The 22,501-nt window shown below is 42.1% G+C and overlaps 1 protein-coding gene across 1 annotated transcript; it reads right to left on the bottom strand.

The window, feature by feature from the left end:
* Positions 1-9,126: 9,126 nt before the first annotated feature.
* LOC115367218 (tumor necrosis factor alpha-induced protein 8-like protein 2) lies at positions 9,127-22,215 on the bottom strand. Its single transcript, XM_030062875.1, has 5 exons — positions 22,092-22,215; positions 15,379-15,442; positions 14,053-14,233; positions 10,795-10,938; positions 9,127-9,980 (listed from the first exon to the last, which is right to left on the bottom strand). The coding sequence occupies exons 3-5, from the start codon at positions 14,224-14,226 to the stop codon at positions 9,738-9,740; spliced, it is 561 nt and encodes a 186-aa protein (XP_029918735.1). The 5' UTR covers positions 14,227-14,233; positions 15,379-15,442; positions 22,092-22,215; the 3' UTR covers positions 9,127-9,737.
* Between the last annotated feature and the right edge of the window lie 286 nt (positions 22,216-22,501).

Genomic DNA, 22,501 nt, shown 5'->3' with positions numbered 1-22,501 from the left:
GAAGAGGGGCTGAGGCTCAGGTGGGAGGGGCTGGGAGGGTGGGAGGAGCTTGCAGGAGGGGCTGAATCACAGGTGGGAGGGTGGGAGGAGCTTGGAGGAGGAGCTGAAGATCAGGTGGGAGGGGCTTGGAGGGTGGGAGGAGCTTGCAGGAGGGGCTGAATCACAGGTGGGAGGGTGGAAGAGGAACTTGGAGGAGGGGCTTAAGCTCGGGTGGGAGGGTGGGAGGAGCTTGGAGGAGGGGCTTAAGCTCAGGTGGGAAGCCCAGGCCTGCGGGAGGAAACCCAGTGGGCGTCGACCTGGCCGGGGGGCGAGGCCCGTCAGGAGGCGTCAGCGTGGAGCGTCCGGACGCCTCGCAGCGAGCTGGACGCCACGGCGACGCCTCGCTCTCGCTCACCGGGCGTGAGATGTGACTTCCTTTTCTCTCCTTGCCCTGTTGTTATCTGTTTTCCCTCTCTCTCTCTCTGTGCGAGGTCGGGGCGTGCGAGGGTTAACGCAGCATTAGTATTCTGGACCGGGGTGTCAGACTGAGGCAGAGGCGGCTCTCGCTCGTTGATTTATTCAATCAGGCTGCAGGGAAGATGAACGTTTTACATCTCGCTGTTTTAATTCACACGGGCTCGGCGGCGGGGGGCGGGGGCCGGGGGGAGGGGGGGTTACGGGGGGGCGGCAGCGGCGGGTGTTTCTGAGCATTTGAACCAGCAACCCTCCAGTCCTCTCACTGATGTTTGTTTTTCTGAGATGATTTATTCAAGCAGACTTCAGCGGAAAGGGAGGGGGACTATTTTCTTATTAATTTTTTTTATTTTTTTTTTTTAATAAAACGAGCTCAGAGTTTGGAGGTTTTATCTGTTGGAGTCGAGATCTGAGACGCCGAGCATCAAAGATTTGACAAACCAGCAGGCAGAACGCTTCGTATGCACCTCATAGATCTTATATATGAAACCCAAGAGGTTAAATATATGATAAAGATGAATATATGTCAGAGAAATATATATGGAAAATAATTTTATATAGGTATAAGGATGAGATCAAAGAGCATGACTATGTGGATGAATAGGTGATTAACAAAAAAACAGAAAAAGTCCGACTCATATTTCCACTTTATATCTTTATAAATACTAAACCCCCCCCCAACACACACACACACACACACACACACACAAAAAACATCTCACACTAGCAGAACACAGAAAGTCATGATGAAGATGTGAGTTCATATGTGGGATTTTAATGGCTGTAATCAATTCTGTTTGATCTGGTCGGTTTCAAACGTCCCTGTGATTTTAAGGATTTCTCCATGTGAAGATGTTCAGAAAAAAAAAAAAAAAAAAAAATGACAGTGTCACTGGGAAAAACTGACGACTTAATGAGTTAATGACAGCAGTTGTTTTATTTTGTTTGTTTTTTTAATCTTTAATCTGCAGGTTTAATCCGGGGCTCGGCTGTCATGTTCCAGATGATTCTGACTGTTTACAACGAAGGGAAGTGAAGTCGGGGATTCACAGGCTTTACTCTGCTCACGTCTCTTGTTTTTTTTAAATTTATTTTTATGTTTATTATTTATTTATTTATTTATTTATTTATTTATCATTTGTACATTTCATTTTTAGCTTTTTTTTAATTATATTTTACTTTTATTTATCATTTTAAAATTGTATTTATTTATTTATTCATTTATTCATTCATTTATTTATTCCTGGCAGCCCCATCATGCTGACTGTAATGGATTCAATCCAAAGTCCAAAATCCAATATATTTGCTGCAGGTTCACTCCTGCATTAAAAGCAATTTCATCAAGCAGGACTCACTCCTGCAGTGATTACTCTTTTTTTTAATTCATTTTTTATTCATTATTTTTACATATATATATATATATAGAGAGAGAGAGAGAGAGAGAGAGAGAGATGTGTGTGTATATATATATATGTATATATATCTATATATATATTGATATAGATATAGATGTGTATGTGTGTGTTTATTTATTTTTTTTTATAGATGTATTATTAGTATCAGTATTATAGGTTTGTATTGCTAGTATTTTATCCTGGAGGCCCCTGCATGCTGACTTCATAAATACACTGTACAAAATCTTTTTGACCACCTATTTTCATCACTTAACAATAACAAAAAAAGTAAATACAATACAATACAATACAATAAATAATAAAAAATAAGCATTAAACAAAACCAAAAAGTGACACATGACAAAAGAACAGAGGCAAAATAAATAAATCATTCAAAAGAGAGACATGAGGGCAGCGGCTCCTCGCCTCCTCGCTTCATCTCCACTTTTTCAACCTGAAACCCTGAAGCGGCTCCCGGGCGAGGCGGGAGAGCGGCGTCTCCGGCTCGCCACGCCACACCAAGCCAACGGCTGCAGGGAGACGCCGCTTTCCACAGGGAGGAGGGTGAGGGGGGGCTTTTATTTTGTCAAGTGAAAAATCTGAACTGAAACAAGTTGCGACTCACCCTGCAGCTGCTGCACTTTCCCCCCGAACAAGTTGTCTCTCTGTGGCTGCTCGCCTGCTGCCAGCCCCCGGCCAGGGAGGAGCGAGGAAACATTCAGCAACACACACCCCACTGCTCCACTCTGATTTTTTTTTATTTTTTTTTTTTTTATCTCTTTTGGGATGAAAATATCAAGAGAGAAGCGTTTTGTTTCCCATCTCTCTCTTCTTCTTCTTCTTCTTCTTCTTCTTCTGCTGTCCAAGTGCGCCGCGCCTCTTTCCCTCCTCTGCCTTCAACAACAGTGAGAGGAGGAGGAGGAGGAGGAGGAGGAGGAGGAGGAGGATGCTGGCTGGCTGGTGCTGTGTCTCGTCGCCCGTGGCAACCAGTTGCTATAGCGATGGACCTGCGCTCATTGGGAGACGGGGGTGATGATGGCGATGTAGGGAGACCTATAGAGAGGGACGGAGCCCGTTTGTTTACATGCTGCTTCTGTTTTTTTGTTTTCTTGCCAGAGCTTGTTTCAGGCATCAGGTTGCATGTGGAGGTGTGTGTGTGTGTGTGTGTGTGTGTGAGAGAGAGAGAGAGAGAGAGAGAGAGAGAGAGAGGGAGAGAGAGAGAGGTTTAAGTTGTTATAGCCACGCTCTCTAAAAACAGATGTGTCATCTCTACACATCTGTGTGGTTCCAAGCTCCTCCCCCAACAGCTCAGTGATGTCACGTTGTCTCCACCAATCACAGCATCACAGCCTCAAAGTGAGACTCACCTGTGTGGCAGGTGCGCTTGATTAGGAGGATCTTACGTAGCAGTGGGGGTGGAGCAAACTGTTTAAAGGGAATGTGGGCGGAGCTTTAGTGCTGACTGGAGCAGAAACAATAAAATGAAGCGTTTTTTTTTTTTTTTTTAAATCTCTGACGGACACCCGACGCCGCCTTGAGCCGAGCGGAGGAGAGGAGCTTCACTCAGCACCGGCAGAAAACTCCCGCTGCGCTGCCCTCTAGTGGTGGACACCTGCAGGCATGTTGGCCACGCCCACTCAGAGACGGGGCTGCAGGTGAGCTTTCCCGCTCTTTAAAAATCCATCTCATCCAGATTTACAGCAGCAGCGGGACATGTGGAAGACAAATAAGCTGTGTGTGTGTGTGTGTGTGTGTGTGTGTGTGTGTGTGTGTGTGTGTGTGTGTGTGTGTGTGTGTAATAAAAGCAGGTCAGTTTTAATATGAATAAACCTTATTTTGAACATAATGCTGCTGGTTCTTTTGTTTAATTTATTTTATTTTTATTCCCTCCTGTCTGCTCTGGTGGCAGCAACCAACACCAACCAGGCTGTGTGTGTGTGTGTGTGTGTGTGTGTGTGTGTGTGTGTGTGTGTGTGTGGACTGATGACCACAGACTGGATAAAAGTGTGTGCTTCCTGCTGGCCAGATGGTGTGCATGAAAAACGGACCTGCAGAGCACAAAGTAAACCAACAGCCACATGAGGCCGGGACGGGCCGGGACGGGACGGGACGGGGCGGGGTTCAGTCTTCTGGGATTGGGGTGGGACAGGAATTATTGATGGGATTGGGACGGGACAAGAGTGAAAATCCACTTCCATCTCGCCCTCTAGTGGAGACCTCGCCCATTTAGTTCAAACCGGCTTTGTGACTAACCTAACGTTAACCTTAACATCAGCCTAACTTAACTGAACCTTAATTGTAATTGTATTTTGTATATTGTATACAGGATTGTATATAGGAGTCTATATATATTCTTTCTATTTTTATTTCTTTTTTTTATCCATTTTACTTGCACAGTGCTGGAGTTGTCACCATTGCATTTCATTGCTACTGTACTTGTACATCAGGCATGTGACAAATAAATAAAACTTGAACTTGAACTTGAAACTTGAACCTTAACCTACCTTAAGGCTGAATTATGCTTCAGCGTTGGAAGAGCGTACGGGGGTTGTGCGAAGCTCGCATTTCCTACGCAGCGCGTGTGTGTCCAACATACCTCTGCAAACACACAGAGCAATTCTCCTGCCACCAACGTAGACCCTGTGACGTATGGTCGCTGCTCTTCTGTGGCGAGTGGAGGAGTCGTATAGGTGCGGGCACTCTCCAAAGTTTTCAAACACAACCGACGAGTCGAGACACAACACACAAAAAAAAAAAATAAATAAAATAAAACGGCGCTGACGGCACAACAACAGGATGTGATGCCGGTTGCAACAAAATGCCGGAAATAGTGTACTTCGGCGGACCAATCACAGCTCTTGTGGGGCTGCGGAGGGTCCGCGTAGTTACAATTTTTGGGAGGCGCGCGGCAAGGCTCTGCGGCGGTCGCACAACCCCCGTAAGCTCCGCACAACCTCCGTACACTCTTCCTACGCGGAAGCATAATTCAGCCTTTAACCTTAACTAGCCCTTATGTTCGTGTAAACCCCAACAGTCTTGACAGTTTTGGTTGGTGCCACTAGAGGGCAGCGCAGCCTCGTCTCAGCAGATGGATGTGGGAGGATGCACATTTGGGATTTTTTTTTTTTTTTCTTTCCCTTCAGGCACAAACAGTTTGACTTTGAATTAAACACAAGGACAAAACAACAACGGCACAAACGCTCCTTTATTTGAGAAATCAAATACAGGAACAGCTTTTCAGATTTGTTCATTTGCATAGAGACAAAAGAAAAGAGCAAGAAAAAAAAAAAAAAAAAAAGACAGGCTTTAGGACGTTTTTATTCGTCACCACATGGTTTGGTCTGAACCCGACAGGCGATCATGTCTTTGTGTCCGAACCCGAGCCGAACCCCACATTCTGCTCGTCCTCCATCGCTGAGTCACTTTTACTCCGTGAAATAGCCAACGTGTCGTCACGTAAACTCCAGCACCGTACAGGAACTTGCAACATGAACATATGTTGTTCATGTTGTAAATATTCCTCATTCCATGTTCTAGTCTATGTTTTTAAATTTTTTATCCCCTTGTAAGTTTACCTTGTCGTCCTGCCTGTTAACCTGCTTGGCCTGTTCTTTCACATTGCTCATTGTGTACCTGTCTTCCCGCATGGTTGTGTCCAAATGCCCCCCTGCATTTTTTATTGTATGGTTGTGGTTGTGTCCTTCACTGTAGTGTGTAGATGTATAGCCTGGTTACGGTTGTCACCGTATTCCAAGTTGGTGTTTTGTACCTTGTTGGTGTTTCCCCTGCATCTTACTTGTATTGTTTAACCCTCCCTGTCTTTGTATTCTCTGTGTTTGTCTATATTGTTGTACTTATTCCGCTGGTTTCTGTGCCCCGCTGCATGCTTTGCCTGGTTGTCGCTTTTTTTTTTTTTTTTGTCTTACCGTATGTCTGTACAGCCGTCATCTTTACCGTGCATGCACCCTGTCTTACCGTTGTTGTTTGCTGTATGTCCGCATTGTCGTGTAATGTCTTGCTGTATGCTGTTTTGCCGTACTTTATTCTCCTGTTTCCACTAACCAAACCTCTTTCCTTTACAGCCCCCCCACCCCCACCCTCCCCCAAGAGGTTTATGCCTCTTGACAGGCCATCATTGTAAATAAGAACTTGTTCTTAATGATTTGCCTGGTTAAATAAAGGTTAAATAAAATAAAAAAAAAAATTGCTAAGAACAGTAGGTCCATTATTTTTATTTATTTTGCAAATTATTTATTTTACAAGCTTCACTAAAATAACACAGATATGACTGAAACTAACCCAGCCCGACGGGTCCTGATGGGTCCTGATGGGCTCGGGTCGGGTATCCACACTCACAACAAACACACACAAACACACACAGGATACTCAGAGGAAATGTATCTTTCAACATGGAAAATGTCACAAACCGTGGCGAAAGGTTTTCGGACTGAACGAGCTCCTGGAAAACTGGGAGGAGCCACTGATGACGGACGGCTGTGGTTACATTAGGCCCCGCCCCCTGTCAGTCAAAAGTCATTAAAGGGCCACTCTGTTGTGTTTTCATCAGGTGAACGTTTGAATTTCCGGCATTCCGACGGCACTTGAACGCAGCATCACATTAAAGCTGGGACTGTAATCACAGAGAGACTGCAAACCTGACATTATCCCAAACTGTGTGTGTGAGTGTGTGTGTGTGTGTGTGTGTGTGTGTGTGTCCACCCACAGCTGCCAGTGACAGACAGCTGTGAGCTGTGTTGTTATTATGGGCTGGCTGCTCGATGCTAATGCCTGTAGTTGTGTGTGATTGATGCCTCATTAGCAGCAGCTGTGAGGGAGGAAAGTGGCTGCATTTCTTCTTCTTCCTCCTCCTCCTCTTCTCCCTCTTCTTCTTCTTCTGCGGCTCTTTGTTGTTGTTGTTGTTGTTTTGTTCTTTTATTCGAGTGCGGAGGAGGAGAGGCACAAAAACCTCCCACGCGAGCTCTCGTCCTGTTGCTCTGCTGAGGCTTGGCTTCAAGTCCTGGAGTCAGAATGCGCCTCGGTGTCAGAGCGGAGTGTGTGTTTGAAGACGCAGCGGCGGGGAAGCTGTCGGCTTCGTTTTCAGAAAACATGTTAAAGGTCCAGAGAGCAAACCGGATTCTCTGAAGCTGGAAAAATGAGAAATGACAAAGTAAAGGAGAGAAAACAAATTAGTGGCAGCAGATTCCTCGTCTCTTCTCTTTCTGGGAACGAAAACTCAGTTTGTCATTTTCTGAGGCTGAAAAAACAGACAACTGCAAAAAAAAAAAAAAAAAAAAAAAAAAAGAATAAATTCATCAGTTAAAATAAATAAATTAATAAACTAAATAGATGAATTCATAAACTAAAAAAAAAATAAACAGAAAGAAATACAGAAAACAAGATCACCAGACAATTGTGGAAAAATTAAATTAAATCAAATTTAAAAATTAAACATGCAAATAAATAAATAAATAAATAAATAAATAAATAAATACCTTAAAATTCATAACAAAATGTCCAGAAATTTGCAAAACATCAGAAAAAAATTACAAAATAGATTAATGCTCACTGTATTAAACTGAATACAAGCGCTCACTTTAACCCTTTGAGACCTGAAAATTCACTGTTTCTTTCAAAAATATGAGGGAAAAAGAAGACAGTCAACAAAAAGAAATTATTTTGAGAATTCTGAGAAATTATTAATAAAAAAAAGAAAAGAAAAAGAAAAGAGAGACCATTGCAAAAAATACATGAAAAAAAGAAAAAAAAAATTATAAATGAAAACAAATTTTAAAAATATCATACAATTTAGTAACAAAATGACCGGATGTTTGCAAGAGATTATTAAAAAATAAATAAATAAATAAATAAAAGACAAAGCAGTAGTTTTACGCCAAACAGGCATCGCTTGGTAATGCGTTCACTCCAAGGTGCAAAATAAAAATATATCTGCAACAGGTGGCAACTAATTAAATTCCTCACTGTCTGTGCCATATTCAATTAATTGTTCCACAATGCGCCCACCGTGAGAAAGAGAAAAAAATGAAAAAATGAATAAATAATAAAAATGAAAAATAAATGAATGACTTTTAAATAATAATAATAATAATGTGTTTCTCACCGTACTAAATTGAACAATCACTCTAATCCTCCGGCTCCTCCAGGAAAATCTCATTAACACAGCTGCAGTCCCTCTCTGCTCATTAAATGATGTCATTTTAATGTTTTTTTCATAATTTCCGTGTTGTTACTGTGTTCCTGCAGGGGGACAGCAGGGTGTGATTCCCCCTGCTGGCCACTAGAGGGCAGCGCAGCCTCGTCTCAGCAGATGGATGTGGGAGGATGCACATTTGGGATTAAATTTTTTTTCCTTTCCCTTCAGGCACAAACAGTTTGACTTTAAATTAAACACAAGGACTAAACAACAACGGCACAAACGCTCCTTTATTTGAGAAATCAAATACAGGAACAGCTTTTCAGATTTGTTTATTTGCATAGAGACAAAAGAAAAGAGCAAAAAAAAAAAAAAAAAAAAAAAAAAACAGATGCAAATGAGCAAAGTGAAGTCTGAATGAAGCGAGGAGGAGAAACAGAGGGAGGATGAAGTGGAGGCCGTGGTCTGAATCTTAAACAACACGTTCATGTTTGAACCGACGGCTCCACAGGGTTTTACATAACTTAAAGGGACAGTTCACCCATTTTGAGAAATATGATATTATTTATCTCCTGGCTGTTATGGAGGACAGCAGTGGGTGTGTTTTCCTCTCATCGTTACTGAGAGCTGGATCCCGGTTGGATGCCACCAATGCTAACCGTTAGCCTCTTTCCCCCCGGCTAATATCCTTAAAGCTCCATCCAAGTGATTCTGAATGTTTGGCCTGTTTACTAAAACTCCTCCACATTTTCCTCATCAACAAACTGTTTATCAAATCCTACTACAGATTTCACAGCTCAGAGTCAGAATGTGAGTTTGTGGTTGAAGCAGCTGCCTTATAATGTTCAAAGTCCTCAACATTCAGTAACCACACAGCTGATGATTGGCTGTGGAAAGCAAAACATTTCCCTGGGGACTATTTTCCCTGGCGGAGGAGGAGGAGGAGGAGGAGGAGGGAGCGTTTCAGTGTGAAAAAGTCCTGAAAAGCCAACAGTGCTGCTGCTTTTAGGAAAACTCATGTGGAGGACTTTATTCCGCTGATGGAAAACTGGAGTGAAGAAAGTGTGAAGGCTCTGAAAGTTCATGTTCATATCGTAGTGGAATGAATGGAAACCAGCGGCTGGAGGAAAGGGAGGAGGAGTGATGTGGCAGCTCTGAAACCCCACTGCTCGCTCTGGGAGGAGAGCAGCAGGAACGTTCTGGAGAGAAAACTCTCAACATGCAGAAACAGTGGAACAGCCCTTTAAAATGAATCACTTTTCTCTCCCCTAATTCTTTCTCCCAGTTTTAAATACATCCCCCCCTTTATGTAATTAAATAAAATATGAATAAAAACTGTAAAACAATATTTTTCGGGATCTTTTTATAGTTTTGTATGTAGTTTTTGTAACCGCTTTACATTTTACATTTCTTGCCTTCGCTCCTTCTGAGGCAAACTTTGTTTCATAAAACTGCCACATAAGTAAAATGACTATTATTCAGTCACCTCAAACTGGGTCTGCGTCACATCCTCACTGTTCAAATCCTGTTTTTCTTCAAATGAGGTTTAAAAAAAAAAAAGTTTCACTTGTTTAAGGATTATTATTTATTTATTAATTCATTTATTTTTTGTATAAATGTGCTGTGACGAGGCAGATCAGACACCAGGTCAGACACCAGGATCAAGAAAATGACACTTCGTTCAAGAAAATTCTGGAAACAACAACAACTGTGTGTGTGTGTGTGTGTGTGTGCGCGCTCTACAGCTTGCCCTCCTCCAGCAGCTTGCTGAGGCCCGAGCAGATGCGTCCGAGGTTGGGCCGCAGCGGGCCATCGGGCCGGTACAGGCCGCTCAGCAGCGCCGGGTCGGAGTAGTGGCCGAAGACGTGGCGGATCCTGCCGAGCGACTTGGCGGTCAGGTGGCGGCTCACCAGCCGCAGCAGCAGGTCCCTGCAGCCGCACAGCAGCTCCTCCAGCACCACCCGGTCGAAGGTGAAGTCCACCTGAGGACCCGGACACACACCGCCAGCCGGCACAGTGAACACACACTCACACAAGTAAAGGTGCCAACTGGAACCAAACACGGTTCTTCACAGTGATGACATAGAGGAACCATGTTCAGTTCCACAAAGAACATTTCAGTGAGAGGTTCTTTAAACAACTATTTGTGTAAATGGTTCTTTAAAGAACCCCCAAAGGTGCCTCAAAGAACTTTAGGAACCATGAATGGTTGTTTAAAGAACTTTCTCTTATCTCAAAAATAGGTTCTTTAAAGAACCATTTTTAAGAAAGTTCTCTGTGGACCCAACTGGTTCATTAAAGACCCTTTTGTTTAAATGGTTCTTCAGTCATTTTTCAGAATAAAAGCTTCTCTGAGGATTTTAAATCAGATGACTGTGTGCAGGTTGGAAACCAACATGAACATGTTGTTATCCGGTTCTCCACGTTTATAGAGCTAGACATTAATCCATTCATTGAGGAAATAATCTGCACATTAATCCACAAGGAAAAGAATTGTTAGCTGCTGCCGCCACCAAATAACTCCAATAAACATGAAGAACCTTTAGGCCTTTAAAGAACCACAGAAAGTGTGTGGAGAACCAGCCCCTAAATAAAGACATTGTTCAGCTGCTGATGGTTCTCTGTAGAACCAGAGAGCGTTTTGAAGAACAAATTAAGAACCAGTGTTTTTCTGAGAGGAAATATGCATCATTAAAGAAAATCTCCAACGAGACTGTGAACTGTGTGGCAGCAGAGCAGCGGAGGAAACTTCTGCTGTCGTGGAAAAGTTGCGGACTGTGCCTTTACAGTTCTGACCTCGTGGAAGCTGATGGCCGTCATGGCTCCCTGGTGCAGCTTGCTCCTGAACTCCTGAGCCACGGCCAGCTCCTCGGCGTTGAACCGCTCGTGACGAAACAGAACGGCCACCTTCACCACCACCTTGACCAGATCCTTCACAACCTGCAGGGCAGAGGAAACCGAGCAACGGGATTATAATCCAGCCTCACCTTGGCTGCTGACGGGAGGAGTGAGTGCTTCAGCTCCATAAAATCCTTCAGAGATGAAAAACTATTCCAATAAATCTGCATCTGAACATGTCATTTATTTTGATTTTCAATCTTCAAATCGTGCTTTTGGGATGAGATAATCCCACATCATGCAGTGCTCCAGGGCATCAGGATTCAGAGATCCATGTCTCCATCAGATGCAGCCATAGCCAGGAAGTAAGGTTTTAAAAAATAATTTAGCATCATCATTATCAGTCATTGCACACATTCTCTGATCTATTTTTCATGACATGTTCAGTGGCTTTCACACATGCACGACTTTATTGTTGCGTGTGGTTTTATTCTTTGCTTTGCTGTGCTTATGACCCTAACAGTGTTTAGGATTTAACAAACAGACCCTCTGATATTTCTGACTTTTTCCTGTTGGACATTTTATTTTCATGGATCAGCGTACAGCGGTATATAATTCACAAAACATGTTTCACAAAATGTGTAAAATATCCTGTACGCAGACGACCATACTGTGTACATTGGGGTGTGTCTGGCCTTGGCGGAGTGTGTTTTGACGTTCCTGCAGGTGTGCTGTGGAACAGGCTGTCAGATACTTGCTGTAGGTCAGCCTGTATGATGGGAAAAGGTGTCGCAGCGAGGCAGATCTGTTTATCTCATCCAAAGTCCAAGAATTAATAATCTCGCCGAATAGCAGAAGTGAAAGTGAAATTAATGTTTAATGGTCGCCTGTAACGGGCGCAGTTGATTGTAATCCCAAAACACACAGATTTCCGACTTGATTCTGTTTCACTTGAGGAAACTGGATAAAGTGAATTCCTGAGCAAAATGAGGGCTTTGCACATTAAAAGACCGACACACACACACACACACACACACACACACACACACCCTTTAATAACGAGTCAAAAAGCGCTGCTGAAACTTTAATGCCACCATTATTAATGCATTTCCTGATGTAGAATATAATCTGCATAATCCAGTCCCTGCCCTGTAAGAGATGTGTGAAGAATTAAAATCTCACACACCCCCTGATCAGCTCTTATTTGATCTCTTCTCCCTCTTTGACATGATCCAGGCTCAGCTCAGTCTGCCTCTTCATAAAATGGCATTAAGGAGTAAATTTGTTCTGACTGGTTGAACATCAGAGCTGCAGGAATCTCCCCGCCAACACACTTTAACGTGTTTTTCCCTGAAATTACCCCGAGTGGGCGAATTATTCGATTGGTCACTTTGTGTGCAGCTCCACTTCTGACCGGTCAGCAGATTTCTTCAGCTTTTCCCAACTTTTTTTCAACATCAAACGTCATCAAAACACTGATCAAAACGTTAACAGATTTTGTGCAAATATTTTAGATCTAGCATCTTGTTTGCTTGGTGTAGAACTCTGCTTCTGATTGGTCCACAGACTTCACCGAGGACTTGACTGACAGATTACGATCTGCACTTTCGACACTCTCTCCCTGTTCGTTTCTACTCGGTGCGATCGAGCAGTTATCCACTGAAATCTGAAATCTGGTTGTTTGTTTTTGCTGGCCGCAGCTAGAACTAAAATAATCCAGTTTTGTCTGAATTGCATTTTTGTTTGCATGTCAGATGGAGCATGTCAGCTGCTAAATGCTAGAAATGCATGTGGATATAAACATTATGTAACCTAAAAACCGACAACCCAGTCACCAGGAAGAAAAAACGTTTTTTTTTTATGTTTCCGCAAACCAGCTGATGCGGTGAAATGTCAAAGTTTGACTGATGATTCATACTTTATTGTCAGCCAGAGCTTAATTTAGATTTTTAGTGCATCTACAGCAGTTCCTCTTGTAAAAGCACATAACGAAAAAGAGTTTAGGACAAGAAACTAAAGAAATGACATCCAGTTACATCACATCACAGCCTCTGAAGACAAAACTCAGTGCAGATATCCCAGGTCTTCAGCGAACATTTAATCTGGGATTACACTCCTCGTTTAACTTTACGGCTGGCTGATACACGACAGAAAGCTTCAGTCTGACTCTGCTAGAACGTGGAACCCTGTAACCTTGTTGGAACGCCTGTATCTCCAGTTTGATGGCAGCTGTTGAGAACCCGGTCGGGTCAGAGAGCCTCAGGAAGTCGTTCTGCTGCTGAGTTTCTCGAGCAGCTCATCCTCCAGTCTTTGAGCAGGTTTTCATTTGTTGAAGTCGTTTAGATTTTAAAGTCGTGGTCAAACTTTTTGGGAGACAAAAATTTGCTGCCTGTCAACATTTCAACCTGTAGCCACTGTGGTGGAGCCTGCATCAACGACGCTGTTAACGTTAATGTGCAAACAATACCCTAACGTTAGCCTCTTTCTTTTGTTCCGTTAGCTGACAAAACTACTTGGTTAAGGTTAGGAGAAGGTTAGCTAACATTCACTAATATGTTAGCTGACTAAAACAAACATAAATTTTGTTTGATGCAGGAGCTGAACCCTGATCTGTGGAATGAAAATTTATATTTTTCAGAAACGTAAAATGCCCCCCCAAAATTCCTGGCGACAGGTCTGAGACAGATTTAGTAGCCTACACTCTCAGAAACAAGGGTTCAGTTGGAGTCTGTTTCTGTCCCCAAATGTCCCTCCTATAGGGCTAATTGCTGGACCTCAAGGTGATTATGAGAAACCTTTTTTAGAGCCAAAAAGGTCCATATATGTTCCCAAGCAGTAAAGGGTACATATATGTACCGTTTGCTCTAAATGTTATGGTACAACATGAGGAGACAGTGTTTATTTGGCCCAATTCAATGAATGAATGAATGAATGAATACCTAAATAAATAAATAAATAAATAACAGGCAAACTAAGGTAAGGCAAATTAAGGTAGATTTGAACATGTGGGCTGTGGTTTAGTGCCTTTGAAATGAAAGTTGTGAGTTTTGTGGATATGAAAAACAGGTCATGCGACTCTTCAGTCAGTATTGTGGTTAGAAAACAGGAACCAGACAAATAAGTTCCTTTTGTGAAAGCGACAGAAGCTGCACCTTTGAGGCTCCAGTGACACGACGCTAAAGGTGTTATTATGTGCTTTATTTTCTGAGAGTGTACCTTGTGGGCCTCTGTGCGGTTCCCTGAATGCTCCTTGGAGACTCGGTAGAGCTCGTCCAGGATCTCGCTGCTGGTGTCGTCGATGAAGAGCTGCACTGTGGATTTACTGGCCATGCGGCTCAGCAGCTTCTTCTGGGCCTGCATGGCCAGAGTCTTGGAGCTGAAGCCCTCCATGACGCCCCTGAGAGCACGCAGCAAGAGAACCGAACCGCTTAACCATGGATAATAACTACAGTCATTTAAAAACCCCATGAAATGGACTCTTACTTTGTTGATTTGATGTATTTCCTGTTGAAACAGGAAGTTTGGGCGGGACACAGTGCAGGGAAGGATCAGTGCAAACCAACAGGATCTCAGTTTGGGAGAGAAACACTTTTATTTTGAAGGGATATGTGGATGAGAGCAGATGTTTTTTTTTTTTTTTTTTTTTTAAGATTTGCGAAGGTTTTATTGGTTGAAATTTTAATTTCCAGCCAATAGTGCAGGATGATGTCACTGTTGGTATGAGGTCATTTCATGGGGAGCATCAGACAAATACAAAAATTAGAGCAAAATTTAGCAAATAACAAACAAAATAAAACATGAAAATTAACACAAGTTGGAAAAAAAGAATAATAATAATAAATTAGTGTCTGGCCCATTCCAGCATCCATACACAGGCCTACCTCATACAACCAGCAAGATTATCAGTTTTAAAATGGAATAAAATAATAATAATAATAAAAAATCAATAAATAAAACAAATATTGAGCAATAAAATTCATGACAATCAGCTGCACAGCTGGAAAAGACTGGAGAAGACATTTGACGTGAGACCACAATAAAATGCAAACATAAAGGTTTAATGTAAGATGATGTGGCAGAATATAAAGTTTGATTAAAGACAGTAAAAGTTTGTTTAGAGATGTGATTCGGGAGGATTTGGATAATTTATAAATTTGGATAATGTATAAATATTTATAACTAACAATGATGTGCAGCCACACCTGCCGCAGTGTCCTTGAGCAAAATCTCCTGCAGCTGCTCTCAGTTTCAGATTTGAGCTTTGTGATCAGATGACATCACAGCCCAAAAAATGTCACCTTGATAAAACTTTTAAAAAACAAGGCCACATTTTTTTTTTTTTTTTGAGTTGGTTGAACTCAATAATATGAATTTGACTGTATGTGAAAAAACAAGCAGAGCCTCCAAGAAACAGTCAACAAATTATGAGTTGGATTAACTCATAAATATGTATTTGACAGAATGTGAAAAAAAATTCGATAACGATAATAACCCAATAAACTTTCGATACGAGCTTAAATATCAGACAGAGCACATACACACCTCGTTATCGTATCGCTGTGTGTTGGTGTGTGAAGATCAACCGGCCATGGAACATCCTGACATCCTGCAGAGCAAACACACACACGTCAGCACACATGTATGTTCACACACACACACACACACACACACACACACGCACACACACACTCGGGTCCTGATAAGTGCAGCTCCTCAAGTGCAGCTTGATTTTATTCCAGGAAACTCAAACGAGGCTTCAGGGATTTTTTGTCTTTACACAACAACTTATTTGATTATTTCTACTCTCAGAGAAACAGAGAACCACAAGCAGCTGCAGAACCTCTTTATTTAGGGTTCTCTTTCTGTGGTTCTTTAAAGTGCTAAAGGTTCTTCATGTTTATTGGAGTTATCTGGTGGCGGCAGCAGCGAACAATTCTTTTCCTTGTGGATTAATGTGCAGATTATTTCCTCAGTGAATGGATTAATGTGCAGATTATTTCCTCAGTGAATGGATTAATGTGCAGATTAATGAAGGAACAAGGAACGTGGAGAACCGGCCAACAACATGTTCCTGTTGGTTTTCAACCTGATACACAATCATCTGATTTAAGAAGCTCAGAGAAGCTTTTATTCTGAAAAATTAACAAAGAACCATTTTAAAAAAATCGGTTCCTCCGTCACTAAAAGATTATTTGTGGAGCCAAAAAAATGGTTCTTAAATGGCATCACTCTGAAGAACCATTTTTGGTTCCAGTTAGCACCTTTATGTTCCTGTGTGCGGAGGACGGGTCAGGTGTGGCTCCGTCACGTTTCAAACAAAAAGAAGATCACACTTTTTTTTTTTTTTTAAATCAGTGAAATTCCTCTGATATTTCCTCTTAACGTTGTGAGCCGTTGCAGCACTCGAACGCACGGCTTTAAAAACCTGAGCCACAGTTTGATACGGCCGGCAGCGTGCCGACACCAGGGGGCGCTGAGGTCCTCACAGGGTTTCTGGCCCCGCCCCGAAAAACACAAAACATAGACCAACACGACCGGATGCACCTTGACGACTTTTACGTGCAAGCACAATAAAAAAAAAAAAAAAAAAAAAAAAAAAAAACCATAACCCCCTCCGTGTGAACACAGCCGTGGGGAATCACTGACGTCATGCTTGCATGTTTTATTTCTCCTCTCGTGCCTTCTGTGTCTTTTATTGTGAAGGAGTGCAGGCTGATTCACTGACCCTGACACCGCACAGGATTTCTGGCCATTGTCACGTCTCTGAATTCAGACACTTTCCCTCAGACTCTCACATGCAAACTTCAGGGTTCAGATCAGCTGCAGAGTTCCCACAGGTTTCATTATTTTTTATTTTATTTTATTTTTTTTTTTGCTGGCGTTATCCTTTCCAGGACAGAAACCGGCGTGACTCAGTTATTCCTCCTGACGGGAGTTTTCCAGCCGGCTGATAAAACAGGCGGCGGCTCCCTGTGAGACACCGCGGCCCCCAGATTATAACCAGATTACAGAGGAGAGCAGAGCAGGAGGCCAGCTGTCCGAAAAACAAAAGCCCTGACGGCGTTTCTCATGAATGTGCAGCGGCCAATCAGGACTGCAGAAGGGAAAAAAAAATTCTACTTTGACATTTGATTCAGGAACAAGGATATCCTGCTGATTTGAGCCCGGAATTAGCAGATTATTTTCTTCTGAATCGGCCCGAGTCACAGCAACGTCTCTTCAGAGTCCAGAGTCCAGGAGGACAATGTAGTTTTTGCTGTTTTTTGTTCTAAATTTGTGACTTTATAATCTCAGAATTTTCTCATGAATTTGTGAGTTTTTTCACGTAAAATTATTTAATTTAATTTAATTTAATCTCAGAACATTTTTTTTTTTTCTCGTAAATCATTTTGTAATTTGGCAGTTTTGGTGTTTTTTATTTTATTTTATTTTATTTTATTTTGGCAGTCTATATCTGGATGTTTTGATATATAATCTATATAATCTCAATCCCAGCTGTATAAAATAGATTTTGGCTGGTAAAGCATCACGACTCCGAGCACTAAAGATGAACCAGTGCATGTGTCAGCAGGAGGAAATGTGCTGTGTGTGTGTGTGTGTGTGTGTGTGTGTGTGTGTGTGAAGCAAGCAGATGACACATGACTGACTCAGCTCACTTCTGTGTTTAGTTTCAAACTGAATCATAGAGCTAGAGCAGACAGACAGGCACACGCCGCGTCGGCTTCCAGAGGCTCTGAACGTCTCTGATCCTAAAAGACAAATGGACATGTTTTATCTGAATAGCTCATGTTTGTTGTCTTCATTATGTGTATGTGTGTGTGTGTGTGTGTGTGTGTGTGTGTGTGTGTGTGTGTCAGCACCTCTCCTGTGTCAGAGGAAGTGTGTGTTTTCCTGTGTGTCACAGAGCTACAGTAAACCACAATCAGGTAGCACGATCTGCCAGCCAGCGTGCAGCCGCTCCCTTTCTCACCGTGTGTGTGTGTGTGTGTGTGTGTGTGTGTGTGTGTGTGTTTCTGCTTTCTGTGTGTGTGTGTGTGTGTGTGTCCTGTTATGTGTGTGTGTCACAGGACAGTTTGTTCCATCTCATGTTGAGGTTGAGATCTCACAGCGGGCCGGGGCCACGGGGCCTCTGTCCGAACACTGAAGCTAACGTGTGTGTGTGTGTGTGTGTGTGTGTGTGTGTGTGTGTGTGTGTGTTGTTCAGCCTGGGAGATGCTTATTTATGTCAAAAACAAACAAACAAACAAACAAAAACTTCTCCATTGAAGTGTGCGTTGTGGCAGCTGAGACAGGGCGGGGTTAAGGTCCCTGAGCCTCAACCCTCAAGTTTAAACTGGATTATTTTTATTTTTTGGATTATTTTTCATGATCTCAATCTCAATCTGGGTCAAAGTTTTATTTTCTAAGCGAATATTCAGCTGCTGTGCCTTTAAAGCATTAAACTGATCTGATATCGGCATGAAATCAATTCTAAAATACATTTCCACGTTCTCACGCTGCACCTGTGGACACTCAGGTACAGAATTTAAATTTTTGACGAGGAATTAAAAAGGTGTAGTTCACTTTGCGTATTAAAAAGAATGTTCAAAGACAAGGTGGTAAACAAACATAAAACTCAGGTATGATTAGTCTGTTTATGAAAAGTATTTAGAAGTTTTGTTTTTTGTTGTTTTTTTTTTTTTTTTTTGCTTAAGCTTCTTTTGTTGTCGCTGTGTCCTTTGTTATCTATTGATTTGTATTTGTATACGTGCAATTATGACCGAAATAAACTAAACTAAACTAAAACTAAACTCAACAGCCAGAAACTGAAATAAAAAGTTGAAGAAACCCAAAGCTCCACGTTCTGAATCTCTTGGGATGTTTTGAGCTTCCAGGAGCAGAAACACGTCGGTCAGTTCCTCGCTCATTAGTCGATAATAATTAAAAACTGTTAACATTAATTCTCTGGGTTATTAGTGTTTGCATGAACCTGAGGGGGGTTTCATTTTTATTATTATTATTATTATTATTATTATTATTATTGTTTATGATGATTATTATTGTTGTTAATGTCAGAAATGTTAATTTCAGTGTTAATTAACGTTCACCGACTGATTTATTTTGTCTTAAAGGCGCTGAACAGTCGCCTCAGCAGCGTCTCATACATCACATCACTGATGATGATGATGATGATGATGATGATGATGATGATGATGATGATGATGATGATGATCCAGCAGCTGTTCTCATGTCAGTTCTTTCACTTAGAACAACATCACAGAGAACAGAAACATGTCGCAGAACCCAGTCACTTCCCCAAGGTGTGTGTGTGTGTGTGTGTGTGTGTGGAGGAAAAGAGAACTGAAAAGTCATCCTGAACACACACACACACACACACAGTTCAGTGTTGGTTGTTATTAATGCTACATTGTATTAAAAAAATAAAATAGAAGCTGATACACTTGCTGTTATTAGAGTCTCCAAGTGCAGACTGACACAATACAGCCTTTACCAAGCACTTCACATTATCTGGCACGCTATTACACACACACACACACACACACACAATTTATGACACTGTTGTTAAAGGAAACAAAAGGCTGAGTGATAACAGTGCATGATACTGTCAGCTGAATAGAAATACAGTGTACACAGGAGTGTATGCACACACACACACACACACACACACACACAGATCTATATGGCGGTTGTGTGAACAGCAGGTGTTGGTCCCGCCCCAGCTCTCGAGCTGCTCACCTCCTGATTCACTGCCATCATGACGTCGTTCTTATTTGATTTGATGATTTATTGTGATTTTTGTTTTCTGAATCCTCCTCTAGTTTGTGTCTGTAAAGTCTGATGAGGCTGTGATTCTCCTAGAGGTCACTAGAGGTCATTTTCTCCAGCGACGTCCTGGGGTCAGTTTCACGAAGCAGGTTCAGCAAACTCCGAGTCTGACCCCTGAACTCTGAGCTGATCGACTCTGAGAGAGGAAACTCTGAGTTTCCGGTTCCAGAACAGCTGATTTGAGTCAGTTTGATCAACCCGGAGTAGTTTCACCTGGAGTTAAGCGCGTGTACCACAGCTGGAAAATGACAGCGTCAATGGAGCCCCGATTTGACGAGTCACCATGGCAACAGGGAAGCGTCGGGCTGTGTTTTTCACCCCAGTTGAATTGGAAAAGCGAGTCTGAACATGTTGTGGGAGAGCATTGCTGCTCAGGTCAGTGCGTAAGTTTAAATGGAGTCCGTTGCAATCACAATAATATTACAGGGGGAAACTACTTGAATGGTAGCCTATTAATTTATTTCATTTAGGTGCAATCCTGCGGGGGAGAAGCGCACTTGGCAGCAGCTTAAAATGAAATATAAAAACATTGTTCAAACAGGTAAGACCTCGGCATAAACATCTATTATAACCATTTCCTGTCGAATATTTAATTCTCTGCGCAGTAACACTGCACCTTCATCCACGGGATCTTTGTCCAAAGGACATGTCATGTTCGTGAAAAAAGTCGCCACCTAAGTACTAATGGACTTCTCAACTCAACTCAACTTTATTTATAAAGCCCTTTAAAACAACCACAGCTGCAACAAAGTGCTGTACAAAAATAGGCAATAACAGGAAAATAAATATTAAAATAATTGTTTTATTGTTTTTATTGTTTTTAAAACAATATAAAACAATAAAACAATTTAATAAAGAGAATAAAACAATTAAAAGTAAATTAAAACAAACAAACAAATAAAAACAATAAATAAAACAAACTGTAAAACACTGAAACAACACTAAAACAATTAAAAGTAAATTAAAACAAACAAACAAATAAAAACAATAATTAAAACAAACCATAAAACACTGAAACAGAAGCGGAGTCTCATGCGGGATTGAAAGCCAAGAAATAAAAATGGGTTTTAAGACGAGTTTTAAACGCCTACTGACTGTTTTTTAATTATTATTTTTTTTAAATAACAGACGGCAGAACTAATACACCAAAATCTGCCTGCTGACTGAATGAATGAGGAAGTTTAATACCGCGTGTGGCTGAAAGAGGGCGGACACAGAGAGAAACTCGAGGTTTCATGAGAAAAACCTGGTCCAGACCAGGTTAGTTTCATGGAGTCTGTTACCGCGGTAACTGACCGAGAGCTTAAGTTCCCTCCCTCTGTGAAACAGGCTAGAGTTACCCCTCTTTCTCTGCTTTGTTACCCCCCTCTGGGAAACAGAAAACTCAGAGTTTCCCTCATTTCAGGGTGAACAGACTCAGAGTTTTCACTAAACCTGCTTTGGGAAACGGACCTCAGTTGGTCAAAAGTCTCTGGCTGCAGTGAAATGGCTGCTGTGGGGGCCAACATCATCACACAGGAATCAAATGTGGCTCATTGAATCCACAAGAGTCTCAGCTTTCCAGTCAAAGCAACTGATGCAGCTCCAAGACTGTTTAGGCCCCAGTCTGCACACACACACCATTTTACAACAGGCCACAAGAACACATGTGGACTGCAGGCTTTGGGGCCCAAACTGCATGGGATTAGCAGAAGGTGGGCGTGTCTGCAAAGGGGAGAGAACCCATTTTCATTCACACATCTGGAGGTCAGAGGTCAAGGGACCCTGCTGGAAACAGACATGACAGATTTTCCCCTCGACAAAGTTGATCTGCAACCAAGTCTTCACGTCGTCTAGCTTCACAGGATGCCGATCTCTTTACGCTCCTCGCCTCAGGGATACCGTTCATAATTCATGTCACAATTTTATCTACATGTTCTAATACATATAAACATCTGCATCCTCAGCTGCAGATGTTTTCAGCGAGGTGACAGCCGAGCCTCCAGCTTCTGTCAATCAGCAGGATTATAATCCTAGTTAGGATTATATTGCAAAAACTACAACACAGCTACACCACTAAAGACCACTAAAGCTACTCCGTCTGCTCCAGTTAATCCTAATATTGCAACTAATATGACTACTACTGCGATTATTACTGCTAAAACTGCTGCTACTATACTACTATGTTAGTGATGCTACTATGACAGCACCCCTGAATAATAAAGTCATAATTAATGAGTTAGTGATTCAAAAAGTCACAAAGCTCTTTAGCTGCAAAAGTAAAAACTAAATGAAACGGGCGGTGAAAGCAGAGAGCGGTGAGAGTCATCAGGCTGGAAACAGAGCAGCGAAAGAGTCCAGAGTAAAGCATCTTTACCTCAGAAAACGTCTTTGGACAAGCGGAGAAAATAAATAATCGATAAGTAAAGAGACTCTGAGTGTTTACTCACAGCGCCGAGAGCCAGGGTGCAGCCGTGTCATGTGTGTGTGGGGGTGTGTGTGTGTGTGTAAGGTGTGTGTGTGTGTGTGTGTGTGTGTGTGTGTGTCCAGGTCGTCCTGCTCACTAACACACATTTCCTTGAAGACGGTGACTTGACTTCCTGCAGAGGAAACGCCTCACTGAGCTGAAACCAGCGCTTCCTCTCTCTGCAGCTGTGTGAGTGTGTGTGTGTGTGTGTGTGTGAGTGTGTGTGTGTGTGTGTGTGTGTGTGTGTGTGTGTGCGCTTGGCAGTGGCTTGCATGTGGGGTTTGTGAGCTACAGTTTACTTTGCGTGTGTTTCATGTCTGTTTTGCTGTTTTGTGTTTCATGGACGCATTTCAAAAAGTCAAAGTCCATCCAGCTGCCTTTGTTTTGTTTTTT

The sequence above is a fragment of the Myripristis murdjan genome, chromosome 11 (assembly GCF_902150065.1).
Source record: "Myripristis murdjan chromosome 11, fMyrMur1.1, whole genome shotgun sequence".
Taxonomy (NCBI): domain Eukaryota; kingdom Metazoa; phylum Chordata; class Actinopteri; order Holocentriformes; family Holocentridae; genus Myripristis; species Myripristis murdjan.
The sequence above is the reverse complement of the archived record's forward strand: the minus strand, read 5'-3'. Positions and strand labels throughout refer to the sequence as shown.

Coding starts and splice junctions, on each gene's coding strand:
- LOC115367218 (XM_030062875.1), bottom strand. CDS start 14,226: ATGGAGGGCTTCAGCTCCAAGACTCTGGCCATGCAGGCCCAGAAGAAG. Junction 10,939..14,052: donor ACCGCACAGAGGCCCACAAG/GTACACTCTCAG, acceptor TCTGCCCTGCAG/GTTGTGAAGGATCTGGTCAA. Junction 9,981..10,794: donor CGGCCATCAGCTTCCACGAG/GTCAGAACTGTA, acceptor CCGGGTCCTCAG/GTGGACTTCACCTTCGACCG.